The 24,395-nt window shown below is 17.6% G+C and overlaps 5 protein-coding genes across 5 annotated transcripts; 3 read left to right on the top strand and 2 right to left on the bottom strand.

Annotated features, from left to right (window-relative positions):
* Positions 1-183: 183 nt before the first annotated feature.
* On the bottom strand, positions 184-1,704 carry PRELSG_1240000 (conserved Plasmodium protein, unknown function; the record flags this gene model as incomplete). The annotated part of the gene is made up of 1 exon (XM_028678203.1): positions 184-1,704. The coding sequence occupies one exon, from the start codon at positions 1,702-1,704 to the stop codon at positions 184-186; it is 1,521 nt and encodes a 506-aa protein (XP_028534516.1).
* A 1,748-nt stretch (positions 1,705-3,452) lies between these two features.
* Positions 3,453-4,160, bottom strand: PRELSG_1239900 (conserved Plasmodium protein, unknown function; the record flags this gene model as incomplete). The annotated part of the gene is made up of 1 exon (XM_028678202.1): positions 3,453-4,160. One exon carries the CDS (start codon positions 4,158-4,160, stop codon positions 3,453-3,455), a length of 708 nt encoding a protein of 235 aa, XP_028534515.1.
* A 2,802-nt stretch (positions 4,161-6,962) lies between these two features.
* On the top strand, positions 6,963-8,016 carry PRELSG_1239800 (60S ribosomal protein L1, putative; the record flags this gene model as incomplete). Its single annotated transcript, XM_028678201.1, has 2 exons — positions 6,963-6,967; positions 7,368-8,016. The coding sequence occupies 2 exons, from the start codon at positions 6,963-6,965 to the stop codon at positions 8,014-8,016; spliced, it is 654 nt and encodes a 217-aa protein (XP_028534514.1).
* A 3,199-nt stretch (positions 8,017-11,215) lies between these two features.
* PRELSG_1239700 (serine/threonine protein kinase, putative) lies at positions 11,216-20,422 on the top strand (the record flags this gene model as incomplete). The annotated part of the gene is made up of 5 exons (XM_028678199.1): positions 11,216-11,335; positions 11,484-11,544; positions 11,653-11,895; positions 12,015-12,223; positions 12,383-20,422. 5 exons carry the CDS (start codon positions 11,216-11,218, stop codon positions 20,420-20,422), a joined length of 8,673 nt encoding a protein of 2,890 aa, XP_028534513.1.
* A 2,278-nt stretch (positions 20,423-22,700) lies between these two features.
* FACT-S (FACT complex subunit SSRP1, putative) lies at positions 22,701-24,200 on the top strand (the record flags this gene model as incomplete). Its single annotated transcript, XM_028678198.1, has 1 exon — positions 22,701-24,200. One exon carries the CDS (start codon positions 22,701-22,703, stop codon positions 24,198-24,200), a length of 1,500 nt encoding a protein of 499 aa, XP_028534512.1.
* Between the last annotated feature and the right edge of the window lie 195 nt (positions 24,201-24,395).

The following is a 24,395-nucleotide window of genomic DNA, read 5'->3' as shown; positions in this document are numbered from 1 at the left end:
TTTTATTTCTTACAAATTTTTTTATTAAAAGAAAAAAAAAAAAAAAATCAAATTAAATCAAATCAAATAAAAAAAAAGTTAAAATAAAATAATAAAAAAATTACAAATAGGTATTTAAATAAGCAAATTATTTTAAAGATATAAAATCCTAAGTAAAAAGAACAAAGTTATTTTTACTGTTAATTAAAAGTGAAAAATAGTATTATAAAGATTTACATAATTAAAATTAGATGAAAATATACTTAAACAAGTGGAGCATATTAAATTAGTATGCTTCATTTTTTTTATATTTGTTAATTGAATTTTGTCCATTTTTTTTATGAAGTTTTTTTCTTCTAGTGTTTCTTTTTTTCCTAGACAAATATAGCAACAAGTGAAATTGTAATTTTCCAAAGTTTTGTTAATATCACCTGAAAATTCTTCAAAATCATTAGAATATTTTATGTTTAAAATATTGGCATTATTATTTTTATCATTATTGAAGTAATTTAACAAATTAATTAAATTATTTACAGTATTATTAGTTATTAATGTAGTATTATTATTAAAATTTAAATTAGAAAACATATCATTTATATATTTATATAATAAATTTCCCTCAAATGTTCTATTATTTAAATAATGAATATTTTTATAAAAGCAATATACATATATTTCTTTATTTAATAAGTCTTTTAATGGTTTAATAAAATTGATGTCACTATATCTATTGTCAATATAAGAAGTACATAATGGTAAGTTTATTCCATTTCCTAATATAGTATATAAAAGGGATTTATTCGAAATATTATTTGCATTGTTCCCAAAAAGAACATATTTAATATTTTGATTTAGGCAATATTTAATAATATTATTATAAATTATTATTTCATTTATATAATTCAAATAATAATTTTTCTCTTTTTTTATTTTATCATAATTCATTGTAAATTGATCTTTATAATTATCATTTATAAAATAATTACTTTTTAATACTATAAAATAAACTTTATTTATTTTTTTTTTAAATACTCCATTGTTAAATAAGAGATTATCATTATTCAAGAAAATATTTTTTTCTTTTTCATAATTTATAAAATTTTCTTTTTTTTCATTTTTATTTGTATCACTTTTTAAATCGTTCTCCTCTAACATTTCAAATATTTTTTCAATTGTATAAATCAAATCATAAATATATTTTTTATCTTCGTAAATATCAACAAAAATTATTTCACTAAAAATTGAATGTTCATTCATTAAAAACAAATCGCTTTTTCTGTTTTTGAAATTTTTTAAATATTTTACTAATAAGAATAGAAGAAAACATGAACATATTTCTCCAGAAAAAGCTAAAGCTGTATTTTTTTTCTGCTTATTAACACTAATTATATCTTTCTTTTCATACAGGTCTTTTTCATTTTCTTTTTCAGAACAATTTTCTATTGTATTTATCATTATCCTATCTTTTTTTTTACCTTCTATATCTTTTTGCAAAATTTTGTTTCCATAAAAAAAATTATTGTTGGTTTTACTTTTAAATAAACATTTTTCTCTTAAAGTATTTTTAAATGTATATTCTACAAGTTTTATAAAACAATCCTTACAAGATTTTTCTCTTGTATGAACTACAGCATTATTCTTTTTACATTTATAACATAATGAAGAATTTATTTTAATTTTGTTGACATCAGATAAGTCTTCAACTATTTTATTATGATTAATCATTATGTACTCACAATTTATCTTTAGTAATGACAAATATATCTTTTACATAATTTAAAAAAAAAAAAATGTAAATTCATAAAATTTGATAACTTTGTTCAATAAATAGTTTCTTCTTAAATTTTTTTAATAAAATATTATTCAAATATTTAAAATATTATATTTCATAATACTTTTTATAATGAAAACCTGTTATAAAACTATCACAAGTAATTTCATTTTTTTAAATTATTTCTCAATTTAAAAAAAATGTTTTCTCTATGTTCAAAGGTTTTCTTTTCATTATTTTCATTAGCATTTGGTTATATTTCTCTATTTATTTTAATAAAATATTTTTTTTATTCTTTTCTTTGAATATTTCATACTATTTGTTAAAGAAAAATTTTAAATAAATTTTTCTTGTTTTTAAAATTTTTATCTGAATGCAATATATATATATATAAAATTAATATGTTTTGAATATATATTTTAAAAAAAGAATGATTGATGATATTTTAAATTAATAGAAATGTACTGGAAATTTATTTTAAAAACATGAAGAAAAAATTTTCTATATATATATTTATTCTTGTTTTTTCTCCTTTTCCTTCATTTTCTTAATATTTCTTTTTTTTTTTTCATCTTTTTTCTATTAAAGTAACAAAAATATGCTCATAAATATAATTTTATATGGATATACTTAAAAAAGAAGTATTAATTAATAAAAAATTTATTAAAAAATATTAAAAAAATAAATTTTAATATCTATTGTAAACTTCAGGGAAAATTATTTAAGAATAAAAAAAAAAAAAATAAATAAATAAAATAAAAAACAATTAACAATATTTCAACTAATATATACAAATATTGTATGCTAAAAAAAAAAAATATAAATTATATATATATAATGTTGTATAAATAGAAATAAAGAATCTAATAATAATTTTTCTACTTAACAGATGATACTATAAATGTATAATATATAGATACATTAATACTTAATACTAAAATATATATATTTAAAAAAAAAACAATTTTTAAATTTTTATATAAATTTTTAAATATATATATATATATATGAAAAAGTAATTCTAATTTTTTTCTAGTATTTTTGCTTAATTTGCAATAGATAATAAAAGGCATATTCTATTTCTAATTTTTTCTTTTTTCTTGTATTATAATATTGCAAAAAAAAAAAAAAAAAATAAAATAAAATAACTTATAAAAATTAAAATTTTAAGCTTTATAATAACGTATCTCATATTATTTATAATTTTATTTTTAAATCCCGAACATTTGAAATCCATTAATACTATAATATTTAATTGAAAAATATTTATTTTTTTTGCTTATTTTTAGTTTGTTATTTAGTTGTATACAAATGCATTACATTTAGGCCTATAAAAAAATAAAATAATTATATATGTATGAAGAAAAATATTTAAAGATTTATCTATGCACAAATTTTTTTCTTATTTCTAATTTTTTAAATATAGTTTTTTAATATATTCATTTTTTTTTATTGATACATGTGAATTTTTTAAATAGTTCAAATTGAAACATAAAAAAATAAAATAAAAAATAGAACAATCATATTTATAAAAAAAAATATGAGGCATATATAATTTATAACATGATAAACATATAAAATATACAAATAAGTGTTTAAAAATATTACTATATAGTTTTAAAAAACGTATTTGCATATTTATTTCAATTTATAAATGAATAAATTATAAAAATTATGTATTTTTTTTTTTTTTTTTAATACATCATTCAAATCCTTCTTCATCACTTTCTTTTTTAATTTCAGTATTTTCTCCTTCTGCATCATCATTTTTAGTATCTTCTTTTAAATAATCATTTTTATCATCATCTTCCTCTTCTTCATCATCATCATCATCATCGTCATCATCATCGTCATCATCTTCATCATCGTCATCATCATCATCATCATCATCAATATCTTCGAAGTCATCATCATCATCATCATCGTCATCATCATCATCATCATCATCATCTTCATCATCATCATCGTCATCATCATCGTCATCGTCATCGTCATCGTCGTCATCATCATCGTCGTCATCATCATCGTCATCATCATCATCGTCATCATCATCATCATCGTCATCATCATCATCATCGTCGTCATCATCGTCATCGTCATTAACATCGTCATCATTTTCACTTGTATCAACTGAAAACTTTTTTAAAGCATCTTCTTCATTACCTTCTTCTTGTTCTTCATTATCTTCATTTATTTTATCTATATCATTTTCTTTATTTTTTCGTTCCTTTTTCTTTTTCCTTTCTTTCTTCATATTTTCACTTTTTTTTTCACTTATTACATTTTCAATATTTTCTTCCATATTTTCAGAAGATTCAACAGGGTTATTTTTTTTATTCCCCATATTTTTTTTATCTTTTTTTTCTTCAGAAGTATTCAATGTTCTTTTTTTTTTTGGTGAATCCACCATTTTACATTTTAACTAAATACTAAGACTTTTTAACAAGAATTTTATGCTTTTATTTTTTTTTTTTTAAGAAAAAAATTTTATATATATATATATAATAATTTTAAGAAAAAAAATTAAAAAAAAATAAAATTCGTAGAAAAAAAAAATAAAAAAAAAATAAAATAAGAGAGTGAATGAAATTCTATATAAATAATATTATATTATTGCTTATTAAAAAAAAAAAAAAAAGAAAAACAAGTGTATTTATATTATAAAAATAGATAAATATAAATTATATATTATAAAAATAGAGAGAATTTTTTTAATTATTAGAATATACGAATTCAAGAAAATAAAAAATTCTTCTTTATAATATTTAGTATTGTATGTATTCATATATTTATATATATAAACATGTATTATAATTTTTTTTTTATGAATAGCAATTTTTTTTTATATTCTTTTTAGTGCTGTGCATAAAAAATTCAAAAAAAATTTGAGTATAAATACATATGCATATATATGTATTTATACATATATGCATTTTTATTTTATATAAAAATATATAATTATGTTTCAATTACAAAAATAATAAATTCATTATAATATTTATTTTCTTTATAATTGTACTAATGAGGTAAATGCTATTACATATTTTTAATATCCTTAAAGAATTACAAAAAAAAAAAAATATATTTTAAACATCTATATTATTATATATATATATATATCAAAAATCATGATGTTTTCAAAAAATTATAAAAAAAAAAATAATATGAAATAAGTAAAATAAAGAAAAAAAGTAAAAGAAACCATTTAAAAAAAAAAGAAAAAACTATTTCATGATTATTTTGGGATATATTATAAATATTAATTATTGTATTAAATATTTGTATTATTATAAATTAGAAATATTATAATAAACTAGGAATGAAAACAAAAATATATGAAATCTGAATATTTTATTTAAACCTTATTTTTAATTTTAGATAAATATGTATTTTATTTATTTTCATTTTCATTTTAAAATGTATTAGGCATACATAAAATTGATACAACCTAAGTTGAAAATTTGCAAATTGTTTTAAATACAAACTTATTGTATCGGTACATTATAAAATATACTTATATTTTATCAGCATATTTGTTTAATTTACTACTTTTGTTCTTTAATAATAACATGTACACTTCTTATGGAATTAAGCTAAAAAGTATATAAGAGCTTGATATATCTAATAGAAGTGTTATCATTACAAAGAAAAAAATATTATATAAGGAGTGCACAAAACACTATAAGTTTTTTGTACCTTTTAACACTCATGAATAATATATATGTTCTTTATAAATTACAAATATATATATATATATATATATATATATATATATATATATATATATATATATATACTTTCAATAGTATTATAAAATTATGGAATTATAATTTAAATAAAATGCTATTTTTAATTTTAAATGTTTAATATATATAAGAAACATTAATTTTTTTTTTCAAGTAAAAAAAAAAATACAATAATCTATAATAAGAATGAACATATTTTGGAAAAAATGCAATTAACAAATATAAAAAAAAGTTTACATATAAAAAATCAATATAATAAAAAAAAATGAAAATTTTTAATAAAGTCTACATAAAATTCCATTTTCACAATTTTTATGAATATTAAAAATGAGCCAATTACAATATTTTAGAATATAAAAATTAATGTAAAACATTGCCTTTAAATATAAGCATATTTCCTTTGTTCTATTTTTTACAAAATAAAAAATTAAAAAATTTGATATAAGAAAAAAACAAAAGGAAACTAATAAATAACAACTTTTAATGTATGTGCAAAGCTTAAGTAAAATGCAGTTTTTTAAAATATCAATGATATAACATTGCTGTTGTTTTAATATATTATATAATAGTTCAAATAATAATTTAAGATTGTTTTTCATAAACTTTTTACACGAGTACAGTTACATAACTTCTCTTCATTAAAAAAAAAAAAAAACAGTAAAAAAATAAAATGTGAGATATACTATTATACTCCAAATTTTTTTTTTTTTTTTTTGATTTAATATCACTAAAATAGTATTTTATGTTTCTTTTTACTTTAACAATTTTTTTTATTCCAAATAAACAAAAAAAAAAAATAATACTTATTAAAAAAGCTACAAAAATTATTTAAATATACTACAATTGTATTTTTTTTTTTTTTCTATAAAAATATTCGTGTAATTGTAGATCTTTACCATCTTACTTATGCTAATATATATATGTATATTTAAATTTTAATAGTATATATTTAATATTATTTCTTTAATAAATCATATGTAAAATATTATTTAAACATTATAATTAATATTTTTTTTTTTTTTTTTTTCATATAATAAGAATTAAACTAAGGATATAAATAAGTGCTCTTTACTCTCTGATTTTTATTTTATAGTTATTTTTTTTTTATATTTGTTTATTATATTTTTATGTATGTATTACAAATTTAATTTATTGAAACTTTTTTATTATTTTTGCTATTATTTTATATTAATTTTTTATTACATATTATATATTATTAAAAAAAAAAAAAAAAAAAAAAGGAACAATAAGAAAAATTCATTTTTCTTCTTATTTTTAAATTATAACATATTTAAATTATATTAATCTTTTAAAAAAATAGATATAAATACATTTTTTTTTTTGAACAATTATTTTAATAAAATAATTTGAAGTGTTGAAAGTATTTTCATCGTATTAAAAATCCTTTTATATTTTTTTGTTAAGTTTAACTTTACCTTTTTTATATATTTGACATTTCATTTACAATGAGGTAATATATAAAATAAAATATATATATATATATATATATATATATATATATATTCATGTTTTAATTAATATATTTTTATGATTATACTAATAGCTATATCTATATACTTACATAAATGTATATATGTTACTATTCTTTATTTATAAAAGCATGATTACTTAGATCATTTATATTTTGTATAGGGAAATAAAAAATTATAGAAAAAAATTTTAATAAATAAAATATTACTTTTATAAGATGAAAAAAAGAATTTTTTAAAATATTAATTACATTCTTTCTTATGAATATATTTTTATATATTGCATTTTTTCATATATTTTAAAAGTTATTATATATATAAATTATTATATTTTATGAAAATTATTAATTTTTATTTTTATTTTTTTATCCCTTTTTTTAGCAAATTAAATCAAGATTTACTTAAAAAAGCCATCGCAGATGTATTTGAAGGAACAAGACAAAAAAAAAGAAAATTTGTTGAAACTATTGAATTACAAATAGGATTAAAAGATTATGATACTCAAAGAGATAAACGTTTTTCAGGTACAGTAAAATTATCAAACGAAGTAAGGAAAAAGTTAAAAGTTTGCATATTAGGAGATGCTGTTCATGTTGAAGAAGCACAAAAATTAGAATTAGATTATATGGATATCGAGGCTATGAAAAAATTAAACAAAGATAAAACATTAGTTAAAAAATTAGCTAAAAAATATGATGCATTTTTAGCTAGTCAAGTTATATTACCACAGATTCCTAAGTTGTTAGGTCCCGGTTTAAATAAAGCAGGAAAGTTTCCTTCTTTAATTACTCATAATGATAAAATCAATGACAAAATTAATGAATTAAAATCATCAATAAAATTTCAACTAAAAAAAGTTTTATGTATGGGTGTACCTGTTGGTCATGCTAATTTAAAAGAAGATGAATTAAGATCAAATATCGTACATGCTATAAACTTTTTAGTATCACTTTTAAAAAAGAACTGGCAAAACATTAAAACACTACACATTAAAAGTACTATGGGAAAACCACAACGAATATACGGTTAATAATTTATATGAGAAAGAATTAATAATATTATTATGATTTCTTGTAATTAGTAGTAGTAGGCTTTTATATTTATTATATGTATTTTATTTAATATAATTTTTAAAAATTCAAATAATTATGATCATTCTATTTTTTATCTTCTAATTTTTTTTTTTTTTTTTTTTTTCAAATACCAATATTTTGAAAAAAATTTGTCCTTTCTTTTCTTTTATTTTTCTATTTTAAAATAGAATGAAAAAAAGGAAAGAAAAAAAAGAAAAAAGGAAATTAAAAAACTTCAAATTTATGTTATTAACAAAATATTGGGAGATTTATATAAAATCAACCATGAGAAAAAAAAAAAAAAAAAAAGGAAAAAGGAAAAAGGAAAAAGGAAAAAGGAAAAAGGAAAAAAAGGAAAAGAGGTAAAGGGATTAAATAAAAGGAAAAAAAAAAATATGATAAATGATTTCAGATTATATGTGCATTATATAAAAATCTTCAAACGTGTTTTAATAAAATTAAATCATTCCTTATATTTGGTTTCATACAAAAATTTGTTGAAGTAATAATGAAAAAAAAAATAAAGCAATATAATACATATATATATATATATATTTATCTTAAAGGTTTTTTTTTTAAGAGTTCCTATTACTTTATTTTAATTAAATATTTCAAAGGAAAAATTAAAATTTTAAACACAAAGCATATGTATCTTAATTTTTATGTTTAACATCATTATTCATTAGAAATTGAGATAAAAACATTCTATATGAAAATTATTATTTTAAAATTTATCTTATACTATTAATTATTTTTATAAAGAAATAATTAATTATAAAAATATTCAAGTTAAATTTAACTACAATTGTTGTATTTTTTTTTTTTTTTTTGGCATACCGTACATATAATAAATTTATCTCATTACTTTTTCCCTTTTGCCCTATTTTTCCTTTTATTTTATTTTTCTTTTTCCTTTATTACTTTTTTTTTTTTTTTTTGATACTTATTTTTGTCTAAAATAAGTATTAGGAAAGAAATAATATAATAAATATATATTTTTCTTAAAAAAGTATATATTTTTAGGTGGATAGCAATTCCCTTGTTCTACATTTTTGTATAGAGTATTCACTTATGAATTCATTGAAACTCTTAGAAATTTTTTTTCATAAACAATTGTTCCTATTCATATTAGGTATATACATCTCTTTTATTAAATGCTTGTGCAATAATATTTTTCATTTTAAAAATAAATAATGATCTTTAATTGAAATTAAAGATTTTTTTTTACTTAGGATTTTTACTAATATTCTTTTTTTTCTTTTTTCATTTCTTATTTTTATTTTTATTTATTATCATTTCTTTGTTCTTTTTTATTATGCTTTTTTTTTTTTTATATTTTTCTTTATTCTTTAATATATATATTTCCTTTTCAAATAATATATTGCACTATTTAAAATTTAATATCAAAGAGATAGTCTTTTTATTATCCTGTGAAGTATTCATTTTATTTAAATTTTTTATTAATTGTATGTCTATATATCCACATATATATTGTATGCATAATTAAAATTATACCATTTTTTTTTTTTTCTTTATATTAAAAAATTCATTTCTAGATCTGCAAAGAAGTGCATCATCTAATTATGTATTATTTAGAAAAAAAAAAAATTTGATTTTAAGAGAAAATTAGGTCAATTATTTTACGTATTTTAAAACAGTAATAATAAATTGAAATTCCTCCTTTTAATTTTTTTTTAATTTAAAAACTTTGAAAGAAATTTTCTAAAGGATATTTCATTAAGAATAATTTTGTAGCAGTCAAAATTTATAAACGGAATCTAATTTTTTGAATATCTTGCAGAATTCATTATATTAGATGTTTTATAGCAAGATGTTATTTTTTATACTTACTTTTATATTTTTTTTTTTAAAAGATAGAAAATAAAAAAATATACAATAATTTTTAAGTAAAAATGATAATGTTCTGTTTATATAACGATTTTTTTTTCAATATATATATTTTATTCTGTTATACTAGAGTTTTTTTCCTACTTCATTTAACATAAACAGAACATTAAAAAGGCTTAATTTCATTTTTTTTTTTTTTTTCAAGAGAATTATTATTTTATCAAGAATTATTTTTCATCTTAATTATTTGTATTGATACCTTATTCTTATGTATATATATATATTTAGGAAATTAAAAATTATGAATTTATTATTTTTATTTATTAAATAAATGTGAACACAAATGTGTTGTTCAGTGTTGCAAAAGAAAAAAAAAAAAAATACACCTTTTCATAAATTATTTTTTTATTACAAAATGTTTTTAAATACTTTATTTCTGATATTTAATTCTTTTTATTATTTAATTTTCTCTTACTAAGTTATTTATAATTACAATATTTATATTATTCATTTTTTTTTTTTTTTTAAAGAATTCTTTTTTATACACATTTTTTTTCTTTTTTTTTTTTTTTTTTTGAACTGTATATTTAAAAAAAATATAATTTTATAATTAAAGTATTTCTCATTATCATTTTTTTTTATTTATTACATTTACTTATAAGAAATACAACCTAATTTAAAAAAAAAATAGTAAAATAATAAAAAGAAAAATTTCGACTCTTTAAAAAGAGATATATTTTTTTTTACTTTTTTTTTTCTAATTGAACAAAATAATGTCAAATATTTAACTTTCCTTTGTTTTTCATACAAACAATTAAAATGCGAAATTTTGATTAATTTCATTTAACAAGTATTCTTACGATCAGATGTTATTAAATACATTTGTTTATTTTAATGTAAACATTTGGAATTTTCCTATTTTTTGTGTAACTTTATTATTTTATTTTTTTTTTTTTTTCTGTATTGGGTGTTACCTATAAATTTCCTCAATATACTATTTTTTTTTTTTTTGTCTTTTATAAAGAATATTTAATTAAAAACTAGAGATATGTAAAATATTTAATTTAATATTTTATTTTCTATATGTATGTCTTTATGCTTTTTTTTTTTTTAGATTTTTGTCTTAGTTGATTTATGTTTACACTTGCACATTTATTATTGTTAATGTTTGTTCGTATTTGTTTTTTTCTTTCATTTTTTTTTTATTTTTGTTGTTGTCTATGTCATTATTTGTTTCCTTTTATTTTTTTGTTTATTCTTTTTTTTTTTCCTTTTTTTTTTTTCTTTTTTGTTTAATTTTTTTATATAATGCTAAATACTCCAAGCTGGAGATCTGAATGGGATAAAGAACTTCGTCTTATTCCCCATGTTGAATCAGTAACAAATTTAGATTTGCAATTAACAGAAAATATATTTATTATATGGCAGGTTAGATAAAAAAATCATTTTGACTCTTTTTATATTTTTATAATTTCATATTATTAAATACATTTTTACTTTATTGTAATTTTTCATTTTATTTTATTTTATTATTTTTTTTTTTTTGTATATTGTGTTTTTTAATTGTTCCTTTTAGTTTTTAAAACTTTATCAATCATCTAGCCCACATATAAGGAGTATTTTAGATTTCATTTCTGGTAATTTAAAAAAAATAAAATAATAATATTTTTAAACGAGAGAAAAAAAAAAAAAAAAATTATTTTTTCAAAATGAAGTAAAAATAAAATTTTAATTATAAATTTAAGGAAAAAAACCTGAATCACTACAATGGGGAGCACACATTGATGATGTTATGTCTAGAGGAATAAATAAAGGGCAGCAATTATTTAATGTATTGGTTTCTCACGGCAAAAAGGTTCAATTGAGATATTCAAAAAAAAAGTTATGTGATACTCTACAATATTATCATATTAAAAATTATATAATTTTAGAAAAAATAAATACGGGATCTGTAGGTCAAGTTCACTTGGCATTGGATAAAACGACAGGTTCAAAAATTATATAATAAATATATACAAACATAAATATATATATATATATATACAATATTGATTATATAAATATACTTGTTATTTAATAATATATAAAAATGTAAAATAAAACATAGGTATGTTCGTTGCTGCAAAAGCTATTGATAAATCTACAACACAAGGAGATTTAGGTTTATTTCAGAAATTAAAAGAAGAAATCAAAATATCATGTAAAATGAATCATCCTTGTGTTGTTAAAACAATAAATATTTTAGAAACAAAAGATAAAATTATTCAAATAATGGAATATTGCGATGGTGGAGATTTGATATCATACGTTAGAAATGTAATGTAGAAAGGAAAAAAAAAAATGATAATAAAATAAAATATATATATAGGTTTATGAAATTATATATATTTATAATGAAATATTTAATTTATTTACTTTATTTTAATAATTTTTTTTTTTTTTTTTATATATACTAATTAAACATTTTATATGAAGAAATTGCATTTAGATGAATCTAGTGCACAATACTTTTTTCGAAAAATTGTTGAAGGGTTAAAATATATACATCAAAATAATATAGCTCATAGAGATTTAAAGCCTGAAAATATATTTTTATGTAAAAAACAATTAACTCAAAAAGAAAAAACTTTAATTAGAATAGGAAAGTTACCATCTTGTTCAGAATATGAATTAAAAATTGGAGATTTTGGTGCTTGTTGTTTTAATGAAAAAAATAAATTACATTATGATATTGTGGGTACCTTAAGTTATGCAGCACCCGAAGTATTAGGATGTAATAATATCAATGGATATGATGGAAAAAAAGCAGATATTTGGAGTTTAGGTATAATTTTATATGCTATGTTTTTTGGTGTACTTCCTTTTGATAACGAAGATAAAGAAGTTAAAGAAGCATATAATGAAATTATAAAAAATAAAATAATTTTTCCCAAAAATAGAGTTAATAAATTTTCCATGAATGCTAAGAATTTACTATCAGGAATGCTTAATATTAATCCTGTGAATCGTTTATCACTTGATGAAGTTGTTAATCATGAATGGCTTACTGATACTGCTAAGAATAAACTAGAAATATCTTATTTAAATAAAAAAATAAACTTTCCTATTTCATCAACTGTAGCTTATCCCATATATACTCATAAGAATTTAATAGATTATAATGTTTATAAAAAATTAGCTTTAATTAATAACAATAATAATATTAATAATAATACTAACGTTAATAATAATAAAATTAATAATAATAATAATAATTATTACAGTAATAATAATCAGAATATTCGTAATAAGAATAATAACAATAATAATAACGATAATGATGATAAGGAAGGCTATCTTTATGAATATCCATCTATTTTAAGTAAAAATAATAATGATTTATATATTTATGATAAAAAGGGATTATTAAATAATCAATTAAAATATTACAATGTCGATAAAGTAAAAAAAGAAGATAAAAACTATAAAGATATTATATTTACTTATAAAAATAATATTATTGAAATAGATAATAAAACGCAAAAAAGAATTTTTGACAACAATTCTTTAAATAGTAAAGTAGAACCTAAAATTATTGTAGAGAAAAATAATGTTTACGAAGAAAGTAAATATTTAGAAAAATTAGTAATAGATAATAAATATAAATTTTTTGAACAATATAACAACAGTTCTAAATTACCAAGTGATGAAAATTATGCTTATGATATGTACTTAAATAAAAATAACTTTTATATCGACAAAAGTAATAACTTGATTAAAAATAATGATAAAATTTTAATAAATAATAATTCTCATGAAAACGTTTATTTCTTAAGAAATTACGATGCCAATTTACCTAACGATTTTAAAGATATAATTTTAAAAAATTATGATAACTATCATCTAATTAATACATGTAAAGATAATGAGGCATATAAAATAAAGTATTTGCCCAATACAAATTATAATAATAATAACAATACTACCAATAATAGTATATCTACGGAATATATTATTTCCTTAAATAGTAATAATAATACAAATAATAATAAAGATAACAATAATAATAATAGTAATAATAATAATAATAATAATAATAATAATAATAATAATAATAATAATAATAATAATAATAATAATAATAATAATAATAATATTGCAAAAAATTGTATTTCTTCTAATATTAAAACAGATTATAATAAAATTCACTATAAATATTATTATTATGATAAAAATAATATGTACATTGAATATTTATATAATGGAAATAATCTTTCTAATAATATAATATCTGGTATATTACCAGACAAACAAGTAACTTCATCTGATAATAATGGTTCAAGATATCTCAAAGATGACACTTATAGAAGAGGATTTTCTGAGTATATGAATTCTAATAATTTTAATTATAAGATATGTTTACCAATTAGAAATGAGAATTCACTTTTAAAAAATTATGAAAAACAAATTAAAATTAATTTTTTTAATAATGGATATCATAAGAACACTTTAATAAACTCAAATATATGCATGAATGAAAAAAATAGAAAGAGAAATGACAAAATAAATAAAAGAAATAGTATAAAAGTTGACGATAGAAATGAACAAAATCATTTAAACAGAATTATTTCAATAGACATAGAAAATGTTAATAGGAAAATAAATAAAGAAATAAAATGTACTGATAAAAATAACAATATAAATGAAAAGGAATACCTTAATGATAATTCTAATTCTAGCAACTCAGCTAAATCTAATTTTTGTAAAAATTCTAAATTAAACCCATCTATTGGTAATAATGGTATACCAGTAAAAATATATTCCAGTAATTTAAAAAAAAAAGATACATATATTATCAAAAAGGATATAAGCCATGAAAGTTGTAATAAAATTTCTCAAAATAGTTCAAAATATTCAACAAAAGTAATTAATGTTAAAGAAATTATTGGTAATAAAATAAACATTTCTAAAATAAAAAAGGACCAAGTCAAAGATAATGTAAAAAAACAAGATATATTAAATCTTGAATTTTTTAATGAAAATAACAATAATAATAAAGAAAATATTCAAGATGAAAAAGTAAAAATAAAAAAAGGTGAGCATAAACATAAAATACAAAAACAGGAAACCAATGCCAATGATACGTTAGATAAGACAAATCATATATATAAGAATCAAACCTTGTCAGGTGAACAATGCAAAAAAATTCAGTTGAATAATAATAGCAAAGTTAAAACTAGTAATAATAATAATTCAAGCATTGATAAATTTAGTAATGATATTTTATATTCTATAAGAAAAAAGGATTCAATAAAAAATATACAAGAAATCACTAGTACAATAAAATGGAAAGATGAAATTAAAAATATATCAAATGATCGAGATTCATATAAAAGTAAAAATGATTTTTTAATAAAAAATAATAATTTTTTATGCAATGGAAAATTAAATAGCGAAGAAAATCAAATTTTTATTGAAAAAGAAGGGCATCATGATATGAGTCTTATTCATAATGAAGATAATAATAATAATAGTGGTAACGACGAAAAAAAGAAAAAAAAGAAAAAAAATGAAATATTTGAAAATATTAATGACACTGATTCAATAAAATATAATTATACAGATAATGATAAAAGTGATGATGATAAAGGTATTAATAATAGTAATGACAATAATAATGATAAAAGCAGAAATAGAGATATATATAACAAAAATTATACTAGAGAAAATAAGAGTTATAAAGACATAGAACATTATTATAATTATAAAAATGAAAATCATAAGCATAATAGTAACTATATTAGTGTTATTGAAAATGATAAATTTGAAGATGTAATAAAAGAAAAAAATAACAATTTAAATAAGGAATATCATCAGAATGTATCAGATGAAAATAGTATAAGAGGGAAAAAAAACTCTATAGAAAATAGATATTTAATTAAACAAGAAAGTTTTAATAAAAAAAATATCAATGAAAGAAATGATGATAAAAATTCTACAATGGATAATCAAAATGCACAAAATATATTATCTTTAAAAAAAAGTTATGATTTTATAGAAGAATGTGAAAGTATAAAGTTAAATGATATAAATGAATCATTAAAATTTGAAGATAATGGAAATTTAAAAAAAAAATCAAAGAAATACGAAATAGATGAAATTGATCAAAATGAAAGAGAAAAAAATGAGTTTGATGCATTTCATGTGAGAGATATGTTACATGAAAAGATAAAAAATGAAAATAATTTAAATAATTATGAAAAAGACAATTTTTTAAAAAATGAGACTTTTGAAAAATTAAAAATTGATATATGCAGTTCTAATAAAGAAATAACTTATTTCAAAAAAGAAAACTTAAAGAAAATTAGTGAAAAAAACAATAGTATAGAAAATATTGATAATGAAAATAAATTTTTAAAGTTAAAAAAACTCTATTATTCAAATAAAGATGAGTTTAATTTATTACCATCAAATTTTCATAATAATTATATGAAAAAATATTATATAAATTTTGATAAAGTATTTTCTTATAACAAAAAAAAAGAATATTCAAGTAAGTTAAATTATTTTAAAGATGATAATTTAAGTTACAAAAAAAAAATTAGACAGAGGAAATATGAAAAAAGTATGCATATAAAAGAAAAAAAAGAATGCCATAATTTAGGTTCCTGTAATTTAAAAAATGACATAATTAATTTTAATCATTCCATTGATTGTTTTTATGTAAATGAATATAATGAAAATGACTTATTAAGAAACCTGAAATATAATTCAAAAGAACTCATAATTCATGATACATCCGATGAAAATATATCATTTAATGATTACGTGAATAATGATGAACCTGTTTATTTTTCTTCTAATAAAATTGATTATAAAAAAGTTTCAGCTCAAAAAAATAATTATAAAAATATCAATTATTCTGACTGTGGTGATTATTACTGTGATATTTTTTATGATAATTATAAGGATGGTTGTAATAAGAATGATTTTATTGATAATAAACCTAATGATAATAATATTATGAAATACAATAATAATTACATTAGTAGTTATAATATTTTTGAACATTCTAATTTAAGTATCATTAATCATCATAGAAATAAAATAGGAGATTTTGATGAAAAAAGTAATATAATTTTATCTAGTGTTAAATCGGAATTTTTGTCTATGAACTCGAACTCAGATAAAAATTATTTTAAGTTGTCAAAAAAAAAGAAAAGTGGTAGTGTCATTTTTAATAATTGTGATGTACTGCAAAAAAATAGAAACGTAAATGAAAAATTAAAAGTAAAAAAAAAGAATTGGGATAATTCTGAACTTAAAAGTATTGAGTTAAAAATTCGAGAAAGTAAAAATAAAGGTAATAATGAATTTTTCAATAAAGAGGAAAATAAAAATAAATTAAATAACTCATGTGACGAACTTAGCAATAATTCTAATAGATATCATAAATTTTTCTTTGAAAGTAATTACAATTCAGTGGATTATAAACACTATTTAGGAAATATTAAAAATGGAAAAACGTACAGTAATAGAATAATAAAAACCTCTTCATTATTTAATAAAAATGATTTTAAATTAAATAAAAAAAATACTAACATGTTTAATAGTTCACCACTTGCCAATAAATATTCTAATTTCGATGAAAAAAAAATAATAGTTAACAGTTTTGCTAATTATATTCCTAAAAATAATAGTATTAAAAGTGTAAACTTATATAGAATATATTTAAAATCAAAAAATGATAGCATAGGCATATCTCATAAAGAAAATAATAAAACAATTCATGATGAAAACAGTGAAAAAAATATTTATATTAACGAAAATAAAACGAATCATATGAATAATAATAATAAAAATATTTCTATTTATGATAATGATAATAATAATAATTCAAATAAGCAAATAATTAATAATTATAATGAAAATCAACTAGAAAAGTTAATGAAATTTGAAGAACGTTTAAATAAATATTATAAAAAATGTAATTTTCATACAAGTAAAGATAACTTTTTGAATAAATATGATTTGCTTAATCAAAAGAAAAATGGAAATTTCAATATAAATTATCATGAAGGTAACAAATTAAAAATAAATAATAATGATATATTTTCGAATAATTTTTCATATATGAGAACGTCTTTTAGTTTAATTAATTACTTTAACATAAGTAATTTCGATCATACATTTAAAAATGGAAGCATTGATACATTTATTGAAGAAAGAGATATAAAAGAAGAAATTTATAACAAGAAATCAAATAATTTAAATTTGGATTTTGAAAATTATAATCAAAGAAATGTATCATATTGCAATAAAAAAATAAAAAGGGATAGTGATTTAAATTTAAAAGATATAAAAATATTTGATTATTTATCTGTTAATAATATAAATAATAAAAAAGATAATTTAGAAAGTGATTTATTACATAGTCAACTAATACAAACTAAAAAAGATAATGATACAAAAGCTACTAGTTATGAGGAAAAAATAAATAATAATAATAATAACGATGCTACTAATTATCATGAATGTTCTAATAAATTAGATAAAATTGTTGAAACAAAAACAACAAATTTTAAAAATAGTGAACATGATGAAGAGAAAAAGGAAAATACTAATTCTATTTCTTCTACATTATATGCATTTTCTTTTCTAAATAAAAACATAAATGAATCAAAAATAAATAAAATTTTACCAGAAATTTTCAAAGCAAAAGAAGATATAAAAAAAACAGAACTTATATTTCTAAAAGATACAAATGTAACAAGATCTTATAAGAAAAGTAATTCTCTTTTATGCATGAATTTTTTAGATAATGATTCATATCATATAAATAGGAAGCATACTTCTAATGATAAACAGTTATGCAATAATTTTAACGGTAATCACAACAAAAATATCACAAATGATAATCATGTTAAAAACAATATTGCTGATGATTTAGAAATTACTACTTTGAAGGAAAAAATTAAAAAATATAAAAATTCTCCAATAAGAAATTTTGAATCATCAATTAAAAAGAAAGAATTTACAAATAATGTTCATCAAAATAATATTATATATAATGAATTAAAAAATGACAAAATTAATATGGAAAGTAGTATAAACAATAATAAAATATATCATGATGAAAAGAAATTCCCTTCTAAAAAAAATAAGGAATCATATATATCTACTAACATTGATGTCTTAAAAAAAAATTGTAAAAATAATGATCAAGAAAAATCAATGGAAAATAAAAATATTAAAATTTTTCAAAATGAGAACCTTTGTAATAATGAACTAAATAATTTTTCACAAGGAAAAAAAAGTTCAGTAAATGAAAAAATAAATAAGAGCTCGTATATTAGAATAATGAATAATAATATAAATAATGATAATACTACGACACCTGATTTATCATTAATAGATAAAGGAAATATAATTTTAAAAGATCAATATAATTTATGTAGCAGTAATAATATATATTTTAAATATCAAAACGTTAGTTCAACTGAAGAAAATAATATAAAAAGAAAATGTTATATTAATAATGATAATAATTCACAAAAATGTACACATCTAGTTGAAAAACATGAGATAATTGATTCTAATGAAAACAGCGAAAATTATTATTATATATTGAACACAAATTATGAAAATAAAATAGATGATAACAATAAAATAAATAAAAAACAAGTGAGCGTTAAAGTTATGAATGAAAATAAAAAAAGTCAAATAATAGAGTGTGTAAACAAAAGAAATTCATTAGACGAATTGAGATTTGATAGAGAATTTGAAAAGTTAAATGAAAACAAGATGACAAAATTAAAAGAGAAAATAATTGATAATAAAAAGGAATTTCTAATATCAAATAATTTTAATAATATGAAAAATAATTATGTTTATGTAAATAATAAAAATAAGGATAATATCCCAAAAAATAGTAATTATAATATTAAAAGTGTTAAAAATGAATTAGATAAAAGTAAAAATATTGATTCATTAAGTACATGTAGTAACGAAAATATGAAGAAAAATGTTACTTCGAATATTTTTTTAATGAAAAGAAAGAGTACAGCAGGAGAAAAATTAAGTATTAATGAATATAACCAAAAAAAATTTAAATTATATTATGATATAGATGGTCCTGAAAATTTTGATTATCTTAACAATTTTATGTTACATTCCTTTTCTCGTAATAATTACCAATTTTTAACAAACAGCTTTTTACCAAGAAATGTATGTAACTTTAGTAGGGGAAATATAAAAAGTTTTATTGATAATAATAATTATTGTTCTAAGAAAAAAACAGAAAATAATAAAAGTAGTAAAATCAAAGATAATTTACAAGATTACTTGAAATTAAACAAAAGTTCAATTCAAATTTTTTCAAAAGCATATAAAAATAATAGTAAACAAAAACATAATTTTAAAAATTCGAACATACCAAACGATGAACTAAGCTATTCACAACCTAAATTAAGATGGATAAATATTTTTAGTAGAAATGCGCATAAATGTGAATTAAACAATAAATATAATAAATAATATATTTTATTTTAAAATGAATTTTAAAATATATTTACACATTAAATAACCCTTTCTAAAAAAAATATAAAAATGTATACATATTTATATATATATATATTTGTGTGTGTATATTAATTTGCAGAATTTTAATTTTAAGTATTTAAAGATTTAAATTATTGTAATATTTCATAAAAATATTTTTATCTAAATTATAATTTTAAAATAATATTAAAATTTTTTCTATTTTTAATTTTTTTTCTTTACTTTTATATTAAAGTGCAGTTTATAAAGAACATATATATTTCTATATGTATTTAAATTTTCTTTTTAATGTTTTGGTCTATTTTTTTTTTGACTTTTTTTTTTTTTTTTACAGTCTTTTTTTGTTATTGTTTGTATATTTTTTTTTTTTTTTTTTTTTTTTTTTTTTGTTTTTTTAAGTAAATATTGTGTTTTTGTTTCATTTCTTTTATTACTTTTACAATTTTATATATACTTAATATTTTTAAATTATTTTTTTAAACAATAATTATATTATAGTTACAAAATTTTTTGTATACAATTGAAAGAATAAATTTCATTTAATGACGAATTTAAATTTAAATTTCTTAAGAGTGTTATAATTTATTAAATAGTATTCTTATTTTAATAATTATTTTAATGAAATAATTTTTTGTGAATACACATTTTTTATAAATTATTGTTTAAAATAATTAAATAATTAAAACAGCTCAAAACAAACAATAAATGATTCTTTTGTGTACTAAAAAAAAAAAAAAATTATATTTTTTATTTTTGTCTAATTTTTTTTCTATATTTTAGATATCTTTTTCTTTTGAACGTAAAATAAAGAACAGTTACTTGTTAAAAGCTTTATCGCTAATTTTTTTTGTGTAAAAAACAAAAAAATAAGTAAATAAATGAATAATATTCTTACTTGTCTTAAAATAAGTATATTTTTTTATAAGTATTTGGCACTTTAAAACAATTTCATTTATCAATTTTTTAGACAATTTTTTTTTTTTAGCTTATATATATATATATATATATATATATATATATATATATATATATATAGGAATAACAATAATATATTTTAAAGAATATATTTCTTAATATATTGCTAAATTAGGTATCTTTAATTATATAAAATACAAAAATGATTTACAAAAAATTTAAATTAAAATAAATACATTTGGAATTATATTTTCTAATTTAAAAAGCAGAAATAATAAATAATTTTAGTTTTTTTTTTTTCTCCAAACAATAAATATATAATATATATTTAAATAAAAAATACATAGGAGGCAACAATAAAATATGAAATTATTAGAATTTGTTGAATATATATATTTTAGAATATAAAAAAAAAGAAAAGAAAAAAAAAAAAAAAAAGAAAAAGAAAAAAGAAAAAAGAAGAAAAAAAAAGAAATATAAAGCTTAAATAGCCTTTTTTTCAGTTTTTATGTACTTGGATTTGTATGAATTTTTTTATTTATACTTTATTTATTGTTTCATTTTATTTTATTTAATTTTATTTATTAATTTTTTTTTTTTCTGCTTTACATCATTTTAATTTTTTCTTTTCAAATAGGATTAACTTTTAATTCGAAATATAATATTACGTTATTAATTTCTCTTTTGTGTATGTTCGATTTTAACTTCTGTATTTTTTTTTTTTTTTCACTTGATTTATTTTGTTTTATTTGATTAATTTATCTCTTTTTATTTCATATGATTTTATTTGTTTTATATTAATTTTTTTTTTTTTTTGATTGCTTTAGTTCTAATAATTTCATTTTGACATTTTTTACATTAATATGACTTTATACAAAGTCGGAAAAAAAAAAAAAATTAGATGATAAATGAAATTAAATAAATTAATAAAATATTAAAATATGAACTAAATTAATTTTATAAAAATAAAAGGGAATTAATGTTACGATGAACATAATATATTTGTTACATCTTAAAACTTTCAGAACATTTATATATTTTTCAATAACATAAATTTACAAATACGTATATTCTTTTCCTTTACTTTTTTATTTTCTTTTTTTTAGAATATTTAAAAAAAACAATTTTTTTCAAAAATATCAATTTATTATATCATTTCCTTTACAAGGAAAATTTATTTATTTTTTTTAAAAAGAGATACTATTCTGATTAAGAGATATTTACACATTTTCGTCAATTTTTTTTTTAAATAATATATAAAAAAAAGGAAAAGTTTTTTTTTTCCTTTTTGAATTTTTTTTTTTTTAATAATTTTTTAAAAAAAAATATAAAAGACTTGATGGGGGATAATATCGGAACTAGTTCAAATAATAATTCTGTTATTTCAATTGGAAATATTAGAGGGTTTGGAGGAAGCGATTACGGATCATTTAGGATGTCTAATGAATTTTTGGGATGGAAGAATAAAAAAACAAATAATGTTTATCAATACAAATTTAGTGATATTAGTGAAGGAGAATGGATAAAAACAAGTTATAATAATAATAGATTACATTTAAAGTTAATAGACTTAAAAGATAATTTGATAGTATATTTTGATGGATTTCCTGATAGAAATATAAATGAAATAACACAACATTTTCAAAAATATTTTAATATAAGATTAAGTAATCGCAAAATAGCAACAAAGGGATGGAATTGGGGAGAATTTAAATTCGAAAACTCTAATTTGTTATTTGATATAGATAAAAAATATGCATTTAATATTCCTACTAATAATATAAATCAGTTAAATGTTCAACTTAAAACAGATATAGCTATGGAGTTGAAAAATGAAGAAAATCAAGCGAATGAAGATCTTTTGTCAGAAATACGTTTTTATTATCCTCATGAGAATGATGAAAATCAAACCTTTCAAAATTTAAAAAATGATTTATTAGAAAAGGTTAATATTGATGATTCAAAAAGTGAAAGCATTGCATCTTTAACAAATATACCTTTATTAGTCCCAAGAGGCAGATATGAAATAGAAATGTATATAAGAACTTTTAAATTGCATGGGAAGTCCTATGATTTTACAATTCAATATACTAATATAAATAAAATGATATTAGTTCCTAAAAGTAATTCTAACCAATATGTATTAATTTTCAGTTTAAATAATAAAATGAAACAAGGGCAAACCGAATATCCCTTTATATTAATTCAATTGAATAATGATGATGATATGGACATCAATATAAATGCAAATGAAGAAGTTATCAAGAAATATAAATTAGAAAAAACAATTTCAGGAAAACCATATGATGTAGTCACAAGACTTTTTACTTCTTTAGTTAAAAAAAGTGTAATTATACCTGGAGATTTTAGAACGGCTAAAAATCAATATGGAATAACATGTAGTTATAGGGCAGCAAGTGGACAACTATACCCATTAAATAAATACTTCCTTTTTATTATCAAACCAGTTATTTTAATTTCTTTCGAAGATATTGTCACTTTAAGCTTTCAAAGAACAGGAAATATTAACCAACATCGTTTTTTTTCTCTTATTATAAAACACAAAAGAGGGATTAGTTATGAATATACTAATATTGATAAAAGTGAGTATGTACCATTACTCAATTTTTTAAAAAGTAAAAATCTGAATATTCAAGATGATGGAACTGGTACCGAAAATAAACAAGATTTTGGTGATGAATTATCAGAATCAGATGAAGAGGAATATGTTGAAGAGGAAGATGAAGATGAAGAGGATTATGTTGCAGAAGAAGAAGAGGAAGAAGAAGAAGAAGAAGAAGAGGAAGAAGGAGGAGATGATGATGATGAAAATAAATGATATAAAATAAGAAAATAAAAAAAATTTTGAATATTATTTTTAATGAAAAATATTTATAGTGAAAATTACATAAATGTTATACGTGATTATAATTATATATAATTTTAACTTTAATTTTAATTAAAACTATCTACAGAAATTATCTCGAAAAAATATTTGGAAATTTATAATCCATATATTATACGTTTTTCATTT

The sequence above is a fragment of the Plasmodium relictum genome (assembly GCF_900005765.1).
Source record: "Plasmodium relictum strain SGS1 genome assembly, chromosome: 12".
In the NCBI taxonomy this organism is placed as follows: Eukaryota; Apicomplexa; class Aconoidasida; order Haemosporida; family Plasmodiidae; genus Plasmodium; species Plasmodium relictum.
The sequence above is the reverse complement of the archived record's forward strand: the minus strand, read 5'-3'. Positions and strand labels throughout refer to the sequence as shown.